General features: G+C 37.3%; 1 protein-coding gene and 1 pseudogene across 1 annotated transcript; one reads left to right on the forward strand and one right to left on the reverse strand.

Annotated features, from left to right (window-relative positions):
* Positions 1 to 337: 337 nt before the first annotated feature.
* On the reverse strand, positions 338 to 1,276 carry LOC129562867 (olfactory receptor 4F6-like). The gene has a single exon (XM_055436335.2). The coding sequence runs from the start codon at positions 1,274 to 1,276 to the stop codon at positions 338 to 340; it is 939 nt and encodes a 312-aa protein (XP_055292310.2).
* Positions 1,277 to 18,420: 17,144 nt separating this feature from the next.
* LOC148776559 (olfactory receptor 4F17-like) lies at positions 18,421 to 20,122 on the forward strand (annotated as a pseudogene).
* The last annotated feature ends 955 nt before the right edge of the window (positions 20,123 to 21,077 follow it).

Raw genomic sequence — 21,077 nt, forward strand, 5'->3', positions numbered from 1 at the left:
CTCAAACTTTTGACAATATTAGTTATAAGTTAATTCAATTAATTGAAATAAATTGATTAATTGAATCCAAGCAGGGTGATGTATATGGCCATACACTCGGCAGATTCGAAGTGTATAACTGACACTCTTTCAAAAATTTCTACCAAGCAATTCCTGGGATTAATCTGGCTATCAAACAACTTGCTACCTAAAGAGTTCAATGTAACCTCATAATAAATGGTCTAGACTGAATACTATAAAATGGTGACTTTAGAAAAAAATCTCCAAATTTTATATATTTATTTAAGCATTTTTATTACATGAAGTTGTTTGAGGAAATTGGGCTTCCATGAGTTACTTAGGAGATCTTCCTCCAAATCAGAAGCTGACGACACAGTCTCCTCATAGCCATCTTCATGTCCTTGTTTCTCAGTGTATAAATGGCAGGATTCAGGATGGGTGTAACCAAGAAGTCTAAAATGGCAAGAAACTTATCCACTGGGCCCGTGGGAAATGGCCACATGTAAACAAAGATGCATGGTCCAAAGAACAAAACCACCACAGTGATGTGTGCTGACAGAGTAGAGAGGGCCTTGCGCAAACCACCTGAAGAGCGTTTCCATACAGTGACCAGGATAAAAACATAGGAGATGATCAACAAGAAGAAAGTGCCCATGGACATGAACCCACTGTTGGCAGTGACCATAAATTCCATTCTGTAGGAATCTATGCAACCAAGCTTGATAAACCAAGGAAGGTCACAGTAAAAGCTGTCGATTTCATTAGGACCACAGAAAGGCAAATGGATCACAAAAGCTAACTGGACCACTGAGTGAGTGAGGCCAATAGCCCAAGCACCACACACAAGCAAAAGACACACCCGTGGGCTCATGATGGTCAGGTAGTGCAGGGGCTGACATATGGCCACATATCGGTCTAAGGCCGTGGCAGTGAGCAGCACCATCTCAGATCCAGCCAGGGTGTGAAGAACAAATATCTGGGTGACACACCCCTGGAAGCATATGGTTTTGTGCCCAAAGTTCAGGTCAGAAATCATCTTAGGAACTGTTATGATAGAAAAACACAAATCAATAAATGAGAGGTTGGCTAAAAGGAAGTACATGGGGGAATGTAGATGAGGGTCAAAGGTCACTGTTAGCACAACAAGAAATTTCCCTAGAACAATTATTACATAAAACACTGTAGAGAAGGCAAGGAGGAAATGCTGCACTGGCCTAGAGGTAGAAAGTCCCAGGAAAACAAATTCAGACACAGAAGTGTCATTTGCTTTACACATTGGCTTGGTCTGGCGATACCTAAAGACTAGAAACAAAACATAACCAAAGCATTTATGAAACATTTTTATTAAAGAAAGAGATTTAAACTTTTATCAAATATGGTTTTAAATCAGAAATCTTCACTAACAGCCATTAATATATTCTGAAAATATAATGCATTAATTTATTTCTTCAACTAACTCAGCTAATGAGTGTAACTGATATTCCTAATGAGTATCCACTATATTCCAAGTTCAATGTCAAGTTCTGAGGTGAAACAGTAATTCCGACTTTGAGAGTAAACGGACTAGATCTAGAGGGGTAGCTACAGGTAGATACATAGATTTAATGAATTTAAATACAGATACATCTCTGACAACTGATTTCTGGGAAAAGAACAGAGGGCTGTGAGAACAATATGACACATCACCATCATACTTACTCAGACTCTGCTAAATATGAGTTATTTTCAAAGAGTAAATACACTAGTCCAGACTTTGGAATGCCATGTGTAAAGACCCTGAGACACGAAGGCCAGTGAGGAAGGAAGGTGAATGATTGAGCTCAGGAGGAGAGACAGGCCAGACAGGATGGAATCTTGTATCCATGATATGAACTTTGTTTTTTGTCCTAAGAGTAGTAGAAAATCTGGGGGATATTCAGTTGTAGCTGATAATTTTTTGCTTTCAAACAGTTGCAAAAGCTTCAATGTAAAGAATGGAAGGAGAAGGTAAACTTAGAGTGACTTCAAGAGATTATTGAATAATCATTTTCATCTGTAGACAAGTTGAATTATTCAACCAATAGTGTTGGCACAACGGATAAAGTTTGGAAACATGTAGATTATGGCCTCATCATAAACTCAAAAAGTTTCAAAAGGATATTTAAACATCAAAAAAGGGTAACAAACCAAGAGAAATAAAAATAATATTTAAGGAAACATTTATGGTGGAAAACTCATCTAAGAATATCTCTTATTAACAAATGAGGGAGGAAAAATAGTTGGCACTATCCAAAATATTCAGTCTTGTTATACTTAGATATAGGTGGATGTACAAAATTTTGTATAAATATCTACATATAGATATCTTATATGGATATATAAACACTATAAAATAAAAAACACACTCTGAAAAATAACTTATAAAATATCAGACAGATGACTAACATTTCTATTATGGAATCAGTTCCTTCAGAAAAATAAAGAAAGGAAATGTGATATACAAATTTTAAAATAAGAAAAACATATAAGACTACCAACTCATAATAAGTCCCAATAGTTGATAGTCATATGAAAGTAAATTTTCACTAGTAATCAAAGAAATGTAGAGAGGATTGCTCTGGGTCCTATTCTGTACTAACAAATTCAAAGGTTCAAAAAATTGATGACATCATGGATGAGGCTGTGAGGAGAAAGTCATACTCATACACTGATAAAAAGAATGAAAACTGATGCAGTTTCTTTAGAAGGCACATTAGAAATATATACCTAAACTTCAAAATTTTCCTTACATATGACTAAGAATCTCAATCAAGAAAAAATAACATATACACATTACTATATATAAAATAGATAAACAGCAAGGAACTAGTCTATAGCGAAGGCAACTATATTTAATATCTTGTAACTGCTTATTTAACTTATATGCAGAGTACATCATGAGTAACGCTGGGCTGGAAGAAGCACAAGCTGGAATCAAGATTGATGGGAGAAATATCAATAACCTCAGATATGCAGATGACACCACCCTTATGGCAGAAAGAGAAGAGGAACTAAAAAGCCTCTTGATGAAAGTAAAAGAGGAGAGTGAAAAAGTTGGCTTAGAGCTCAACATTCAGAAAAGTAAGATCATGGCATCTGGTCCCATCACTTCATGGCAAATAGATGGGGAAACAGTGGAAACAGTGTCAGATTTTATTTTTTGGGGCTCCAAAATCACTGTGGATGCTGATTGCAGCCATGAAATTAAAAGATGCTTACTCCTTGGAAGGAAAGTTATGACCAATCTAGATAGCATATTAAAAAGCAAAGAAATTACTTTGCCAACCAAGGTCCGTCTAGTCAAGGCTATGGTTTTTCCAGTGGTCATGTATGGATGTGAGAGTTGGACTGTGAAGAAAGCTGATCGCCGAAAAATTGATGCTTTTGAGTTGTGGTGTTGGAGAAGACTCTTGAGAGTCCCTTGGACTGCAAGGAGACCCAACCAGTCCATTCTAAAGGAGATCAATCCTGGGTGTTCACTGGAAGGGCTGATGCTAAAGCTGAAACTCCAATACTTTGGCCACCTCATGTGAAGAGTTGACTCACTGGAAAAGACTCTCATGCTGGGAGGGATTGGGGGCAGGAAGAGAAGGGGACAACAGAGAACGAGATGGCTGGATGGCATCACCGACTCGATGGACATGAGTTTGAGAGAACTCTGGGAGTTGGTGATGGACAGGAAGGCCTGGCCTGCTGTGATTCATGAGGTTGCAAAGAGTCAGACACGACTGAGCAACTGAACTGAACTGAATAATTTTTAAAGCAAAAAAATCTGGAAAAGAGATTATATAAATATGTATATATAGATATGTGCTTCCCTTGTGGCTCAGCTGATAAAGAATCCTCCTGCAACGCGGGAGACCCTGGTTTGATCACTGGGTTGGGAGGATCCCCTGGAGAAGGGAAAGGCTACCCACTCCAGTATTCTGTCCTGGAGAATTCCATAGACTATATAGTCCATGGGATCGCAAAGAGTCGGACACGACTGAGTGACTTTCACTTACTTACTTACTTATATATAGATATATACAAACATATATGAATGAATCACCTTGCTGTATACCTAAAACTAACACAACATTTTAAATTAACTATACCTCAATAAAAGAAGAAAATTTGCCTAGTGTATTGAAACTAGATAAGCTAAAACAAACTACAAGGGGCACTGATGATAAAAAATATTACAGAAAGAAAAATAACATAATTATCAGCAGCAGAGAATATTCATAGTTAAATGACTATGAATTAAATATTCATAGTTCTTCCATCTGGAGAAGAGCATTATTACTCACATACAGAACAAAGTTCAATCAATGAACATATGAATAACAGACATTTTAATAAATGAGATATTTACAAGAAGGATATATAGGAAACCCACTTTCCGACAAAGTCTAGGGAAAAATAGAAAAATGTTTATCTTTAGTTCTTATGAGTAACTTGTTCATCTCCAGGCTTATATGCATTTATTAGTTTGAGTCATAAGAAATTGTTCTGAACCCCTTGAAACTATTATAGCCAAGAATAGACATGCAGGCAGCCGGGCCAGTCAGGAAGGACATTGTGAGGGTAATGGATGTGAAGCGGGTCTTGTAGCCAGAAGAGAACACTGCAGGGGTGGTGCCAGAAGGCCCTGATACAGGGCCAGTGAATGGAGGATTTTATAGCCAATAACAGAAAAAGAATTGGCCAGAACAAGGGAGAACGAATGGAACAGTCAGCAGAGTTAACTGCGACGGGTGTGACGTTTCAAAGGAACTGTCATCAGGCTTCTGTCTAAGGCTTTGATCATGAAACGTGTAGATTTTAAAACATACATTGTCTGGTATACAGAGCAATGCATATTTACCTTGTTTCCAAATGTAAAAAATAAATTAAAATGTTTCAAAGACCAAAAGAAAGTTCAGTTTAAAAAAATACTGATAAATATTTGTATTAGTATTAGAAAAACTAGGTGATTATTTTTTTTCCTGTTTTTCTCTTTTCTAAACTTTCTAAACATTAAAAATCCATTAATAATACACTCTTCATCTGTTATAGTTCAGTAAGAAAGGCAAAATATTGGCATTAGTCAAACAAAAGATTACATTTGATGCAGAGGTCAATATAGTAACTGGGCAAGGAGAGTAAGCTTGAGAAAGTGGAGATGTGCACAGGCACTGCAGCAGGAACAATGACAGCACATACAAGTGACCCAGGAACATACTGACAGACGCCTAGCCTCAGCAGCAGAGTGATTAGGAGGCTCACAGTTGTCTGTTCACCAACTGACAGGGAACAAAGAAAGAGAAAAAGAGACATGAAAATGAAAAAGAATTTCCAATATTATGAAGCTATAAAAATTAAATAAATAGTTCTATATATTTACAGATCTGGAAAGATTTTCAATTTAGGGGACACAAGAAAGTACATGAAAATAACACTATGCCTTCTATTTTGGAAAAAGTATTGAGGTTCTCAAAGCGTTAAAATTACAACTATCTTTTCATGTAACAATTTCACTTCTTATATATGCAAAGGAAATGGAATCAATATCTTGAAGAGATATTGACACTCCCATGTTCATTGCAGCATTACTCACATTAACCACATTATGGAAAGAGACATAATTTCTGGTGATGAATGAACAGTTAAAGCAAATGTGATATACACACACAACACACACACACATACCAAAATATAATTCATTCTAAAAAAAAAAATCCGGCCATTTGCAACAAGGTGATTAAAAGCAGAAAAAAGTGTAATAAGCCAGTCATAGAAAGCAAGACACTGCATTGTATCACATATGAGACATCTAAAAGAGTCCAATTCATGGAAGCAAAGAGTAAAATTGTGGTTTTGGGGGTCTAAAGGGAGGGTGAAATGGGGAGATGTTGGTCAAAAGAGGCAAAATTTCACATATCAAGGTGAATAAGTTCTGGAGACCTAATGCACAAGCAAGTTGTACTTTATACTTGAAATTTGCTGAAAGATAAATCTGAAGTGTCTTCACACACAAAACAGTGGTAACTCTGCCAAGCTGTGGATACATTCATTAGCTTGATTGTGGTAGTTATTTGACAATTATTGGTAATCATTTGTCATATATAATATAGACATATAACAAAAATTATTTGATATACACAATGTATAATAGACCTATATCAAAGCATCAAGTTGTACACCTTAAATACACAAAGTATTTGTGACAATTATACCTCAATTTTTCTGAAAAAAATAAAAACCTGTTATAGCCACTTGCATGAAAGTTGTTTGGTCACTGCATAATAACATTGTAAACTATCTGAAAAAGCCTATATTAATCATCATTTGTTGGGGCTTGTGCAGTCCTAGAGAAAGAGCTTTCCACCCCTGGCAATTCAGGAACTAATCTAGTTAAATTTGATGTTACATGAAAATTGAGGTCCTGTTCTTATGAGTAATATTATCATCACCTATGTGCAAAGTCTAAAGATATCTGTGTATGTATATACATAGCTGGCATTGATTCCTGCAAAAATTGTTACATGATGACCAGTACTATGTCTTAAATTGGTATAATGTTGATGTCAGTTTATTATATTTATTCAAGTACCTGGAAACCATCCAAATACTAAACTAAAGCGAGAACCTCTAACGGCAAAAAATTATTTTTATGAAAATATGTTTGTGCTTGGAAAAATGTTCTAAGACTGCACATTAAATATTACCAATAGTGAATCCAAAAAATAGGACTACGTATGGCTTTTATTTCCTCTGGCCTATATTTCTGTATATTTAAATGGTCTAAAACAACCTGATATTGGCTTTTGACTTAAAAATGAAATTTATTGATAAAACACAGAGTTAGAGGCTCAGATGAACATACAACCCTTCAAATTCAGACTGTACTGAAGGCAGTACCATTTTGTCAAATATTTAAAAATTAGTTTTACAAGTGAGTAAACAACTGCTTACTCATAAAAAAAAATCACAATAGCTCCTTAACAAAAAATGTGCTCTATAAGAAATTAATGATCAAGTTAAAACCTTCTATTTGTGACAGTCTACTACTGTGGGCAGGAATCCCTTAGAAGAAATGGAGTAGCCATCATGGTCAACAAAAGAATCCGAAATGCAGTACTTGGGTGCAATCTTAAAAACGACAGAATGATTTCTGTTCGTTTCCAAGGCAAACCATTCAGTATTACAGTAATCTAGGCCTATGCCCCAACCAGTAACGCTGAAGAAGCCTAAGTTGAACGGTTCTATGAAGACCAACAAGACATTTTAGAACTAACACCCAAAAAAGATGTCCTTTCATTATAAGGGACTGGAATGCAAAAGTAGGAAGTCAAGAAACACCTGGAGTAACAGGCAAATTTGGCCTTGGGGCACAGAATGAAACAGGGCAAAGGCTAATAGAGTTTTGTCATGAGAACGCACTGGTCATAGCAAACACCCTCTTCCAACAACACAAGAGGAGACTCTACACATGGACATCACCAGATGGTCAACACCGAAATCAGATGGATTATATTCTTTGCAGCGAAAGATGGAGAAGCTGCATAGAGCTGACTGTGGCTCAGATCATGAAATGCTTATTGCCAAATTCAGACTTAAATTGAAGAAAGTAGGGAAAACCACTAGACCATTCAGATATGACCTCAATCAAATCCCTTATGATTATACAGTGGAAGTGAGAAATAGATTTAAGGGACTAGATCTGATAGATAGAGTGCCTGATGGACCTCTGGACGAAGGTTCGTGACATTGTACAGGAGACAGGGACCAAGACCATCCCCATGGAAAAGAAATGCAAAAATGCAAAATGGCTGTCTGAGGAGGCCTTACAAATAACTGTGAAAAGAAGAGACGCGAAAAGCAAAGGAGAAAAGGAAAGATAAGCATCTGAATGCAGAGTTCCAAAGAATAGCAAGGAGAGATAAGAAAGCCTTCCTCAGTGATCAATGCCAAGAAATAGAGGAAAACAACAGAATAGGAAAAACAAGAGATCTCTTCAAGAAAATTAGAGATTTCAAGGGAACATTTCATGCAAAGAAGGGCTCGATAAAGGACAGAAATGGTATGGACCTAACAGAAGCAGAAGATATTAAGAAGAGGTGGCAAGAATACACAGAAGAACTGTACAAAAAAGATCTTCACAACCAAGATAGTCACGATAATGTGATCACTGACCTAGAGCCAGACATCTTGGAATGTGAAGTCAAGTGGGCCTTAGAAAGCATCACTACGAACAAAGCTAGTGGAGGTGATGGAATTCCAATTGAGCTATTTCAAAACTTGAAAGATGATGCTGTGAAAGTGCTGCACTCAATATGCAAGCAGATTTGGAAAACTCAGCAGTGACCACAGGACTGGAAAAGGTCAGTCTTCATTCCAATCCCAAAGAAAGGCAATGCCAAAGAATGCTCAAACTGCCGCACAATTGCACTCATCTCACACACTAGTAAAGTCATGCTCAAAATTCTCCAAGCCAGGCTTCAGCAATATGTGAACCGTGAACTCCCAGATGTTCAAGCAGGTTTTAGAAAAGGCAGAGGCACCAGAGATCAAATTGCCAATATCCGCTGGATCATGGAGAAAGCAAGAGAGTTTCAGAAAAGCATCTATTTCTGCTTCATTGACTATGCCAAAGCCTTTGACTGTGTGGATTACAATAAACTGTGGAACATTCTGAAAGAGATGGGAATACCAGACCACCTGACCTGCCTCTTGAGAAACCTGTATGCAGGTCAGGAAGCAAAAGTCAGAACTGTATATGGAACAACAGACTGGTTCCAAACAGGAAAAGGAGTACGTCAAGGCTGTATATTGTCACCTTGCTTATTTAATTTATATGCAGAGTACATCATGAGGAACGCTGGGCTTGAAGAAGCACAAGCTGGAATCAAGATTGCTGGGAGAAATATCAATAACCTCAGGTATGCAGATGACACTACCCTTATGGCAGAAAGTGAAGAGGAACTCAAAAGCCTCTTGATGAAAGTGAAAGAGGAGAGTGAAAAGGTTGGCTTGAAGCTCAACATTCAGAAAACTAAGATCATGGCATCTGGTCCCATCACTTCACGGGAAATAGATGGAAAAACAGTGGAAACAATGTCAGACTCTATTTTTTTGGGCTCCAAAATCACTGCAGATGCTGATTGCAGCCATGAAATTAAAAGATGCTTACTCCTTGGAAGGAAAGTTATGACCAATCTTGATAGTATATTAAAAAGCAGAGACATTACTTTGCCAACCAAGGTCCGTCTATTCAAGGCAATGGTTTTTCCCGTGGTCATGTATGGATGTGAGAGTTGGACTGTGAAGAAAGCTGATCCCCGAAGAATCGATGCTTTTGAACTGTGGTGTTGGAAATATTCTTGAGCGTCCCTTGTACTGCACGAAGATCCAACCAGTCCATTCTAAGGGAGATCAATCCTGGGTGTTCATTGGAAGGACTGATGCTAAAGCTGAAACTGCAATACTTTGGCCACCTCATGCGACGAGTTGACTCACTGGAAAAGACTCTGATGCTGGGAATGGTTGGGGGCGGGAGGAGAAGGGGACGACAGAGAATGAGATGGCTGGATGGCATCACCGACTCTGTAGACATGAGTTTGAGTGAACTACGGGAGTTGGTGATGGACAGGGAGGCCTGGCCTGCTGTGATTCATGGGTTCGCGGAGAGTCGGACACGACTGAGCGACTGAACTGAACTGAACTGCTAGTTTCTTTTTTTCTTTTTAAACACGTTTCAGTGCTATTTATTCAAATCATCCACCCTCGCCTTCTCCCACAGAGTCCAACAGTCTGTTCTCACATCCGTGTCTCTTTTACTGTCTCGCATATAGGGTCATCGTTACCATCTTTCTAAATATATGCGTCAATATACTGTATTGCTATTTTTCTTTCTGACTTACTTCCCTCTGTATAATATTCTCCAGTTTCATCCACCTCATTAGAACTGTTTCAAATGTATTCTTTTTAATAGTTGAGTCAAGAAACTGCTGGTTTCTTTAAAGCATATCTATCGTTTAGCTGACTGGTACTAATAAGGAAGAAGATGAAAGGAAAAGGAAAGAAAAGAGAGGAGACAGAAAAGACGAGGACAAGCAGAGGAGAGAGACAGGAGAGAACAGAAGCAAGCAGGATACCGTGACAGCTGAGAGGGGAGCAGGAGCTGGAACAGCGTTCTAGGGAAGATTCCTGAGTCTTGTTTTGCCTGCTCACGGCTTACAAACCCTCAGTAACTTCTGTCTTCACAACGTCTCAACAAGGCACATAATGGGACTGTCTGCAGTTCATTGTCCCAGCCCCTTATCTCACCTCTCTGCCTCACAAACCTGAACTACAAGGACACGTGTTCTTTCATTAATATCAAGGTTACCCATATTTTTGTTCTGTACTATAGCTTTCCTTTTTCACGCAGCTGATTACTTTTTGTTCTAGAAATTCTGTCAATTGTTACTCAACAATGTCCCCCTCTCTCCTCCAGTCTTCCTGAGATATTCCTCCATTTTGCTATCACATCTTACCACTGAGAGTCTCATATTCTTTTTCATGTTATAATTTACAATTGGCTAGTTGCTCTGTGGGCTTCCCGGGTAGCTCAGCTGGTAAAGAATCTGCCTGCAAGGCAGGGGACCTCTGCTCGATTCCTGGGCCGGGAAGTTCCCCTGGAGAAGGTATAGGCTACTCACTCCAGTGTTCTTGCCTGGAGAATCCCCACGAACAGAGGAGCCTGGTGGGCTTCAGTCCATGGGGTCGCAAAGAGTCAGGAACAACTGAGTGACTAACCACAGTTGCTCTGTCTCCACTGCTAGGAGTATGAGCTTCTTAAGAGCAGGAACTATGTCTTAAATAGAAATCCTGACCAGATGAAGTTTTGTGGATTTAGGAGAGAAGGCAAGGGTTTGGATGGCTGTGGGTGTGCACATACATATGCCTCGAAAATTGACAATAATAGTTTCTCATTAAACACAATGATTTTTTTTATATTATTCCCAAAGAAAACTCATGCCAGTAGAATTTTTTAAAAAGCAATTGTCATTCTAGAAATTTCCATGAGCAACATGTCAAAGATGATTCACATCAAAATCAATTCCCAAGGTCCTTTCTAGTACTTAGTGAAATATAATCCATGTCCAAAAATTTCCCTGTAAATTAAAATACAATTTAGGTGTATGAAGAGCTGCACACAAACTGAAATGACAACTTGAATTTACCTTTGGAAAGATTGGCACTTGTGTATTCAACAAGGTTCAGCAAATGTGTATTGAATTGAAAAACAGATAAGAAAGAGCTGGAGGTCAGGTACATGGGGAGAAGTTTTGTAATGTTGTAGTAGAGTTGCTGTATTTTGCTCATATAGGGGAAAGAGCTGGTGATTTTAACAGGTTATTCACTTAAATTATACTCTCTCCACTTACCTGATCTCCCCAAAAAACAAATCCCAAGAAACAATATTTTCACTATAATAGAATCTCTTAAAAACTGTTTCCCTCTTTGATCTCTGTGTTTAGTTCTCCTTACAGTTACTCCAGCTTTAACAACAGCATTGGATGACCCTTTGATGACTCAGTGACCTGAATTCCCAGGCTGTTAATTATGAGATCTCTACCTTGAATTCCCATAGCATTAAGAGAAGAAAAAATATTAGAAGTGTGATTGAAAAAGTAAATGGGAAACAAAGGAAGCTATGGTTAATAAATGATGACAACAGCATCTTCAAGGAAACTCAGCAGCTCCTAACATCTGAATATCTATTGATAAATTAAATATCACTTAGACCAATACCAGTGAAAAAGGAATGCCTATTAAGACACTCATTAGTAAAATTTACTATTCTATTGTAAGCATATTCATGGACTATTCCTAGAAACCCTATACCTGCTTTTACCTCATTTATATAATTACCAAACACATTTTAGCACTTCCCTAGTGGCTCAGTGGATGTGAGAGTGGACTGTGAAGAAGGCTGATCGCCGAAGAATTGATGCTTTTGAACTGTGGTGTTGGAGAAGACTCTTGAGAGTCCCTTGTACCGCAAGGAGATCCAACCAGTTCATTCTAAGGGAGATGGATCCTGGGTGTTCATTGGAGGGACTGATGCTGAAGCTGAAACTGCAATACTTTGGCCACCTCATGCGACGAGTTGACTCACTGGAAAAGATTCTGATGCTGGGAAAGGTTGGGGGCGGGAGGAGAAGGGGCCAACAGAGAATGAGATGGCTGGATGGCATCACCGACTCTGTGGACATGAGTTTGAGTGAGCTCCGGGAGTTGGTGATGGACAGGGAGGCCTGGCGTGCTGTGATTCATGGGGTCGCGGAGAGTCGGACACGACTGAGCAACTGAACTGAACTGAAGTGGCTCAGAGGGTAAAGCGTCTGCCTGCAATGCAGGAAACCCGGGTTCGATTCCTGGGTCGCAAGATCCCCTGGAGAAGGAAACAGCAACCCACTCCAGTCCCCTTGCCTGGAAAATCCCATGCACGGAGAAGCCTGGTAGGCTACAGTCCATGGGGTTGCAAAGAGTCGGACATGACTGAGCAACTTCACTTCACTTCCACTTCACTTCCAAACACATTTTAGCCATAATAATATCTAAGAAAATAGAAATTAAATATGTTGGCAAAGGTCAATACGCTAAAGTCAAAACTAATATTCAAATGAAATAATATTCTGAATCAGGAATTTAATCCTTATACCGATGCTGCCTCTTTTTTGGATCAATGCTATAACATATTTAAAAAAATGAGCTCATATGTCTATTAAGCTTTTTGTTTTTCTGAATATTATACCTATACTATCTCATTTATTATTTCCAACAAAATGGTGAGATGGAAATACAATATTCTTCCCCATCAGATGAAGAAATAAAGTTGTAATTTACCAGTTAATAGTAGAAAAGGGACAGAATGTGTGTCTTAGCATTCAGCCCTGTGTATTCTTTATTCATGAACTAAATCTAGACATACTGAATGTATCTAACTCTATAACGCTGCTCAGAAAAGTAATGTGTACACATAGAAGACCAAATATCACAATTCTTATATCATTTAACATTATTCTAAGTGCTCCATTTCAATAGATTGTTTTAAAAAATTGATTTTTGTTAAACTGCTATTATTCTCATTTTACAAAAAGTTAGACTAATTTCTACATAACATCTAGCCTAGAGAGAAATAAGCAAAAACTTTATTTTGGAACAATAGCATTCTCTTTTACATAAATACACATTTCCCTAGCATGATTTTTTAAAAATGAGCTTAAAAAAAGGTGGAAACTAAAATCTTAATTCATAATGGAAAATAATATTTACTCATTTATCTCTTTAACGTTGCATTTTATATATGGAGAAGAAAATGGCAACCCACTCCAGTATTCTTGCCTGGAAAATCTCATGGACAGAGGAGCCTGACAGGCTATAGTTCTGGGGTCGCAAAGAGTCGGACATGACTGAACAATTTCACTTCACTTCAATTTTATCTTATCAAGGTAAAATTAACATAAGGTAAAATCAATCATTTGAAAGCTACAAACTGATGGCATTTAGGCATTCATTATATTGTGGAATCATCACTTCAACCTAGTAATGTTCACATACAAGATTTTGTTTTAATACTTGTTTTTAATTCTTTGGGATTATAAAATAGGAGCATAATTGATGAGTTTTGTGGTAATTCTGTTTAACTTTGTGAGGAGCTGCAAAGTAGGAAGGGTATCACCCCACTGAAATGTATTTGGCATTTTCTCATGATTACACCAGAGTTATGGGTTCAGTGCAAGCATACCACAGGTGATCTGCCATTTTGACACTCCCATCAAGTGTCTATATCATCACCATGATTTATATCTGTTGATGTTGACCTTGGTCACCTGACTGAAATGTTTCTCAGGTTGCCTCATTGTAGATTTACTTTCCTTACTATCCACACTGCATTTTGAGGAAAGTCACTACACTCAGCCCATACTTAAGGAATGAGTAGCTATGTTCCCCTTGATTAGGGTAATGTGCTTCATAATTTATCTCTAATTCTCCTGCATGGGTGGTTACTCTTCTACCCCATGTACTAATTTATTCAATCATTTACATCAGTATGAAATCATGGGTATTTATAATTTGGATTATAATCTGAAACTGCTATTGGGAGTTTTATTTTCATTAGGCTCTTAAGCTTCTTTGATGTATACCTGCATCACGTATTGTGAGTTTATGTATGTTTGATCATCCCCTTATTTTCTGGGACCAAAAGATGCTCCTGGCTTATCTTGTATCTTTATTTCCTATTCCTACAATAGCCATTTCTCTAAAGATCCCTGGTTCTTTTAACTGGATAACAGTATTAGAAACAAACACGAGCTTATTGTTGTTAGGCTGTCATTCCATTCAGGCACCCACAGAAGACATAGCAAATGTCTTAGAAAATATATTCAAAGTTACAGTATCATAAAAAATAATTTCACTGTAATAAAATCTCCTGGGTGTAACTTATTCATTCATTTCCCTTAAGCCATGAACCCCTGACAACCACCTAACCACCACCTAACCACCTAACACTGTATCCATAGTTTTGCATTTCATACAGGTGGAATCACACAGCACATAGACTTTTCAGATTGGCTTCCTTTATGTAGCAATAGACACTTAAGGATCCTGTATATCTTTTCATGACATAATAGATTATTTCTGTTTATTACCAAATAATATTCCATTGTACAAGTGTACCACACTTAACCATTAACAGAGTGAAGGCTGTTTTGGATGGCTCTAGTTTTTGGTAATTATGGATAAAGCTGCAACAATTGTTAAAATGCAGATTTTGTATAAACAGAATTTTTAACTCAGTTTGGTAAATGCCCAGCAGTACTATTACTTTATCATATGGCAATACTATCATTAGCTTTGTAAAGCTCTACCAAACTGTCTTCCAAATGTTTGTCTTTATTTAAAGTTGTTTTAATCAGGCTAGAGGTTTCTTTAGATTACTCTTTAGCTGGTTGCCCCATTTGGTTTCTTTAAAAGCCCCATGTTCTAGAAGTCACAGGAGTATAAGAATAACAATATTAACACCTTGATTAATTGAATAGAATGTCCACCTCCTGCACTTGTTGTGTCTCCTAACTCAGTGGAGCTGAAACACAAGATTCATTTACTCCCTAAAACATATAAATAGATATACTAGATAGAGAGGAAGTAACTGTGAAGTTTAGATAAACCCTGGGAACCTGTCCAGAGTCCCCAATCACTGAGAAATAGTGAATATCTGTTTAGCAAAAAATCTCTAACAATGAGAAGGGAAGAAAATGAATAGAAAGTCATCCTGTAGATATGCTGCATGTTAGCCACCCATTCTTGATGAGCTGATGTGGAGCTGAGATGAAGGTATTTGACTCTGAGCTCTCCCAACTCCACGCTGCTGCTGCTAAGTCACTTCAGTCGTGTCCGACTCTGTGCGACCCCATAGGTGGCAGGCCACCAGGCTCCCCTGTCCCTGGGATTCTCCAGGCAAGAATACTGGAATGGGCTGCCATTTCCTTCTCCACCCAACCCCATATTCAAGGTTATTTTAATGTAGTTATCATAATTAAATGTTTGTATTCCCCTATGTTAAAGATATTCATACAACAGAACCTAAATAAATGGCTTGAAGGGTTATCTCTGGTTTCCATTCCTAAACATAGTCAGCTAAAGTTTAATGTACAGATGTTTCGAAAGTGTGTCAAGACAGAGGACCCTCCTTTGCTTGATCATCAACCAAGTTGACCAGTGGTGGATTGACATCACTGACACTATGTACATGGTTAATGTCAAATGTAATAATCTCACTCTTCTACGTCATTGTTTTCATGTCTGCTTTCCAAACCCTAACCATTCATTCTCGAAGTGTGAAAAGAACACTAAAAATGTGTAGTTACATAAATTTTCTCTTAATTTCTCTAAAAACAATCATATACATTGAATGAAATATATTTAAGCATATTATTTTAGAGTAACTGGAATTTAAAATATCCGTCAATCTGTATATCTTTCAAAGAAAAAGATTCCTCCATATTATATATTTAAAAGTGCACATGTTGGTATGTAACTACATAGAAAACAAACTGAAACCATAACCACCAATATGTGAACAAGTTTATTCTTCTGATAAAAAGTGACAGCAAGGGGCAGATAGAGACACACTATCATGTTTCCTTCTCAGACTACTGAAGTGCTGGATTCTTGTCCATAAGACTAAATCATATAATATTTTATAAATGAAAATAAGAGGTAAGCTTCCCTTATTGTTTTGTTATTTTGAATAATACTGTTAATATTGCCCTTTTGTTATGAGAGCGCTTGGTTGTGTCGAACTCTTTGTGACCCCATGGACCATAGCTTGCCAGGTTCCTCTGTCCAAAAGATTACGCCTGCAAGAATACTAGAGTTAGTTGTCATTTCCTATACTAGGGATCTTCCCCATCCACTATCATACCCATCTCTCTTGTGTCTCCTGCATTGGCAGGAGATTCTTTGGGAGCCACTTGGGAAGCCCCAATATTGCCTTGTGCCCGTTTTTCAATCATGATCATTGCTCACATAATCAGAGAAACTTTTAACACTTTAAAACGTCTCTCTATTCTTCCTTAAAACCCCAGTTCACGACTGACTGCTCTACAGCGGGCATGCTTGGTGTTCAGCACTGAGGGAGCCACTGAGCACGCACTGCCGAGTCCCTCTCCCTCTGCTCATCAGCCCATGTCCACTCACCCAAGTCACCTGGGACTAGACACGGCAACTTAGTTCTGGGATAATGCTTTTCTTTGTTAAAAAGTTAATCAGAGATGTTTTAAAACTGTGCTTAACTCCACCATTAGAACTTGTATTGCTGTCCTCACCAGTTCTCACCCTGACAAAAGGCACACTTTCCAGATGATGTTCTTAATTCAGAGAGACCAGAATCAAGTGGTCTCAAAGGAACATAGCATGAGTAGCTTGAAAAATTTCCTACTCCAGAGGCCTCTCTCTATACTAAATATATGCCTCACACTCCCCCATGAATGCTGGTCACAGCAGAAAGTAGATTCTTTGTTTTGATGCAATACGATTCTGTTTCAGATTCTATTTAGAATATGGACAATGTTTTATTCTTGGGAAGAAATGTGGTCAAATATGGTGTCTCTCTGGTAAGGAGATACACTCCGCACCTTAAATTTCTTAACTTCACCCTTAGTTCCCTTCCTTATCATATTGAAGACAATGTTTTAATGCCATATTTCCATGCACACTAATTAGAAAGGTTAGGAATTGTTGCATAACTTTCAAAAACATCAAAGATTTCTTCCAAGGTATTGGTGGACCTTCTGGACTCTCTACATAATCAAAATGAGTACACAATCTCACAGCTATGTAGATGCCCTCTTTGAGGTAGTATTTAGGTCCTCACAGATCCACAGTCATCAGGGCCTGCAGTTTTCTTGACTTCAGGAAAACTATGTTCTAGGCACAGATCTGTAACTGTAATTAACAGAAATTTCCAAATATTGAGAAAAGTGATAGTTACTAATTTAACTCAGGAAGGAACCTGATAGAGATTATGGAGAGAAATCTTTCAAAGCCCATAATAGTCAATAGTTACCCTGGAAATGGAATTATGCTCTTGGAACTGAACAGGAGACACAGAATGACAGCACAGATGAAGGACTGGCATCAGAGAGAATCAAGATTGCGCTCCAGTCAAGCTATTTCCCAGCTCTGAGACTCTAACAGGTTACACTGGGAGCCAAACTCAGAATAGTAACAAATATTTCACTTATTTTATTTTATTTGGTTATTGTGAAGATTACTTTAGACAATATGGGTGAAAATTCTAGCATATGGGAGGTATTCAGAGAGAGAGTGACAAAGAAAGAGAAAGGTTTAGCTTTCCCATGACGTGAAATTAGCAACTCAAAGAAGAAAATAAATTGTCCCATTTATTTTTATTTTTAATTGTCCTAACATTTGATTTTTTGTGTATGAGTTCTGCTCTAACTCATTTGATTTTCAACTATGCTCTTAGAATCTTTAGGCTTACTTTTCCTACTTAGGGTAGAGTTGAAAATTACATACCTATTTCATACAATTATTTTAACAGTATTATTAATACAGTTTTTATATAATTATCTTAGCAGTAATACTTTGCCCTTTGTGATTTAACTAAAATAATATTTACAACTTATTACGTTACGACTAGGTGAAAAAGTAGGCATAAGCTTTTATTCTTTGATAAATCATACACCACCTACAATCTATTTCTTTTTCACTGAAGTGCTCAAAAGTGATCACAGATCATAGTAAGAAAATATTCAATATAAATTCCTGTTTACCACACTGGAAAAAATTAAAAGCCCCTCCTACATCTATTATTTTCTAATTTTCTTTTTATTTTCATCCTTGGTACCTGATAAATCAATGGATTTAAACCAAACTTGTATCATCAATAGCTTCAGTTACAGACAACAGGAAGATTATATTCAGGTAAAACCTCAGGGCCACAGCATTGAATTAATCATAATTCTTTATTCATAGTATATTCACAAATTCCTCAATGTCTATTTTGAATTTGTTTGCTTCTTTATTTACAAACAAAACTATAGCTATAAAAACATGACTAATATAAGACCTAAATAGCTCATAATATCATGCAGCTGATAATGTGTGCATACTCATCCTGATCCTTACTTCCCCACAGCTGGAGTTACTTACATCATTTAAAATACATAGTTTATACATAGAAGTCCCTACAAAATACACCATTTTTTATTGCTGTTCACTTTATAAAAATTATGATAACCTCTTTTTTCTTCATTACTATGTCTCAAAAAGCTACATTTCTGTCATTTAATATAGTTGTATTTTATATGTTGTTTCTGAATAATATTCCACTGTCCTGTTTATATGTATAATTATAAATATCTCCATATATACAGTTGTAAGAATTTATCTCAAGCATGCAAATGAGACTGAAATTGCTGGACCACAGGATGTTTGAATGTTGAGCTTTACAAGAAAAGGACAGTTTTTTTCCAAATTGACAATGTTAAGTAAATGCTTCCATCAGCAATAAATAAGAAAACTGCTTGATTCAGAAAATATATTTTTATGTTTTTTCTTCAGATAAAATTAGAATAAACTGAACTAAATGGAAGAAGCAACAGCCTGTGGTTCATGGGGTCACAAAGAGTCAGACACGACTGAGCGACTGAACTGAACTGAACTGAACCAGTCCATAGTGTCCAGATTTATTTTTCTTGGGCTGTGTGATTTATGGGACCTCCAGGCCTTCCTCCTAGTGATATTTTACTCACTTTACTTAATCACCATATTAGGCAATATCTTCAATGTGCTGCTAATTATTGCTGACCTTCATCTCTACTCCCCTATGTACTTAATATTAGTCAATCTTTCATTCACTGACTTATGCCTTTTCAGTAACCGCTCCTAAACTGACCTCAGACTTTCTCAAAGCAAACAAGACCATCTCCCTTAGAGTATGCATGTGTCAGATTTTTTTGGGGGGACATTTTTTTTGAGGGGACGAAATGGTGCTGCTTGTGTCCAAGGCCTATGACCTTTATGTGGCCATCTGCAAGCCACTCCATTACTCTAGCATCCTGAACACACAAATGTGCATTCAGCTAGCAATGACATCATGGATCACTGGCTTTGTGCATTCAATAAGCCAACTAACTATAATTAAACAACTGCCTTTCTGTGGATCCAGAGAATCGGATAGTATTTTCTGTGATATTCCATTGGTGATCAAGCTAGCTTTCTTGGACACTTATGTTTTAGAAATGTTGATTCATGCTTACAGTGGGGTACTGGCCACCATCTGCTTCATTCTACTGCTGATCTCTTACTTTTATATTCTGCTTACTGTCTGCCATCAATCCAGGGGCAGGGCATCCAAGGCTCTCTCCACTTGCACTGCCCATGTCACAATGGTCATGTTATTCTTTGGCCTTGTATCTTCATCTCTCTTTTTCCACTCAGCACCACTTGAGTGGGCAAGTTTCTTGCTGTATTTTATGCTATCATCACACCAATACTAAATCCAGTCATTTATACTTTAAGAAACAAAGAGATTAGAAATGCCATTAAGTGGCTATGATGACAGACTGTGGATTTCTGTTGGTATTTCATCATCTCAAATTATCAGAATGTCTTCTATGAGCAGCCTAAATTAGCCACACCTATCCTGTTACTGACGGAGAAGGCAATGGCAAGCCACTCCAGTACTCTTGCCTAGAAAATCCCATGGAAGGAGGAGCCTGGTAGGCTGCAGTCCGTGGGGTCGCTAAGGGTCGGACACGACTGAGCGACTTCACTTTCACTTTTCACTTTCACACATTGGAGAAGGAAATGGCAACCCACTCCAGTGGGGTCGAACAGAGTCGGACACGACTGAAGTGACTTAGCAGCATCCTGTTACTGAAGACTGTTAAGAGTTCCCCAATTCACATATAGAAATCATGTATATCTCTTGAAGAAAGTTTTGTATCAATTCTTTAGTGTTCTAGAATTGCAAAAATGAGTTCCTATTTGAGAAATGTGGCCAGTCTTTATAAACATGATTTTGATTGTTCTCAAGAATGACTTGAAATTAGTAAGAATTTTAATGTTAATTATTTTGATTCTTACTATTACTTCAACACTGACCACACTATCAGGAAATTTTCTATTATTCAATGAATTTCTTAACAGAGCATTTTACATAGGCCTTCTCTAAAGTTTTCTTTAATAAGTTAGTGCATTATATTGCTATATTTATCTTTATAAAATGATAAATTAGTCTATCAATTAGATAACATTCTATTATCTTCTATAAACATATATATATAAGTAATCATTAAATATTTCAAATCATATTCAGAAAGGATATTGAATCATAATCCTAATCTGGAGAGTTTTTTTTTCTCTTAACATCATGTTTTAGACGTTTGTGAAACAGTGTAATATCTTTAAAAGATATGGAATTTAGAAAGATGGTAACAATAACCCTGTATGAGAGACAGCAAAAGAGACACAGATGTATAGAACAGTCTTTTGGACTCTGTGGGAGACAG

The sequence above is a fragment of the Moschus berezovskii genome, chromosome 9 (genome assembly GCF_049115385.1).
Source record: "Moschus berezovskii isolate FMDL1 chromosome 9, NW_MosBer_1.0, whole genome shotgun sequence".
NCBI lineage: Eukaryota > Metazoa > Chordata > Mammalia > Artiodactyla > Moschidae > Moschus > Moschus berezovskii.

Bases quoted from the DNA above. Each gene is read 5' to 3' on its own strand.
- LOC129562867 (XM_055436335.2), bottom strand. From the start codon at position 1,276: ATGTGTAAAGCAAATGACACTTCTGTGTCTGAATTTGTTTTCCTGGGA.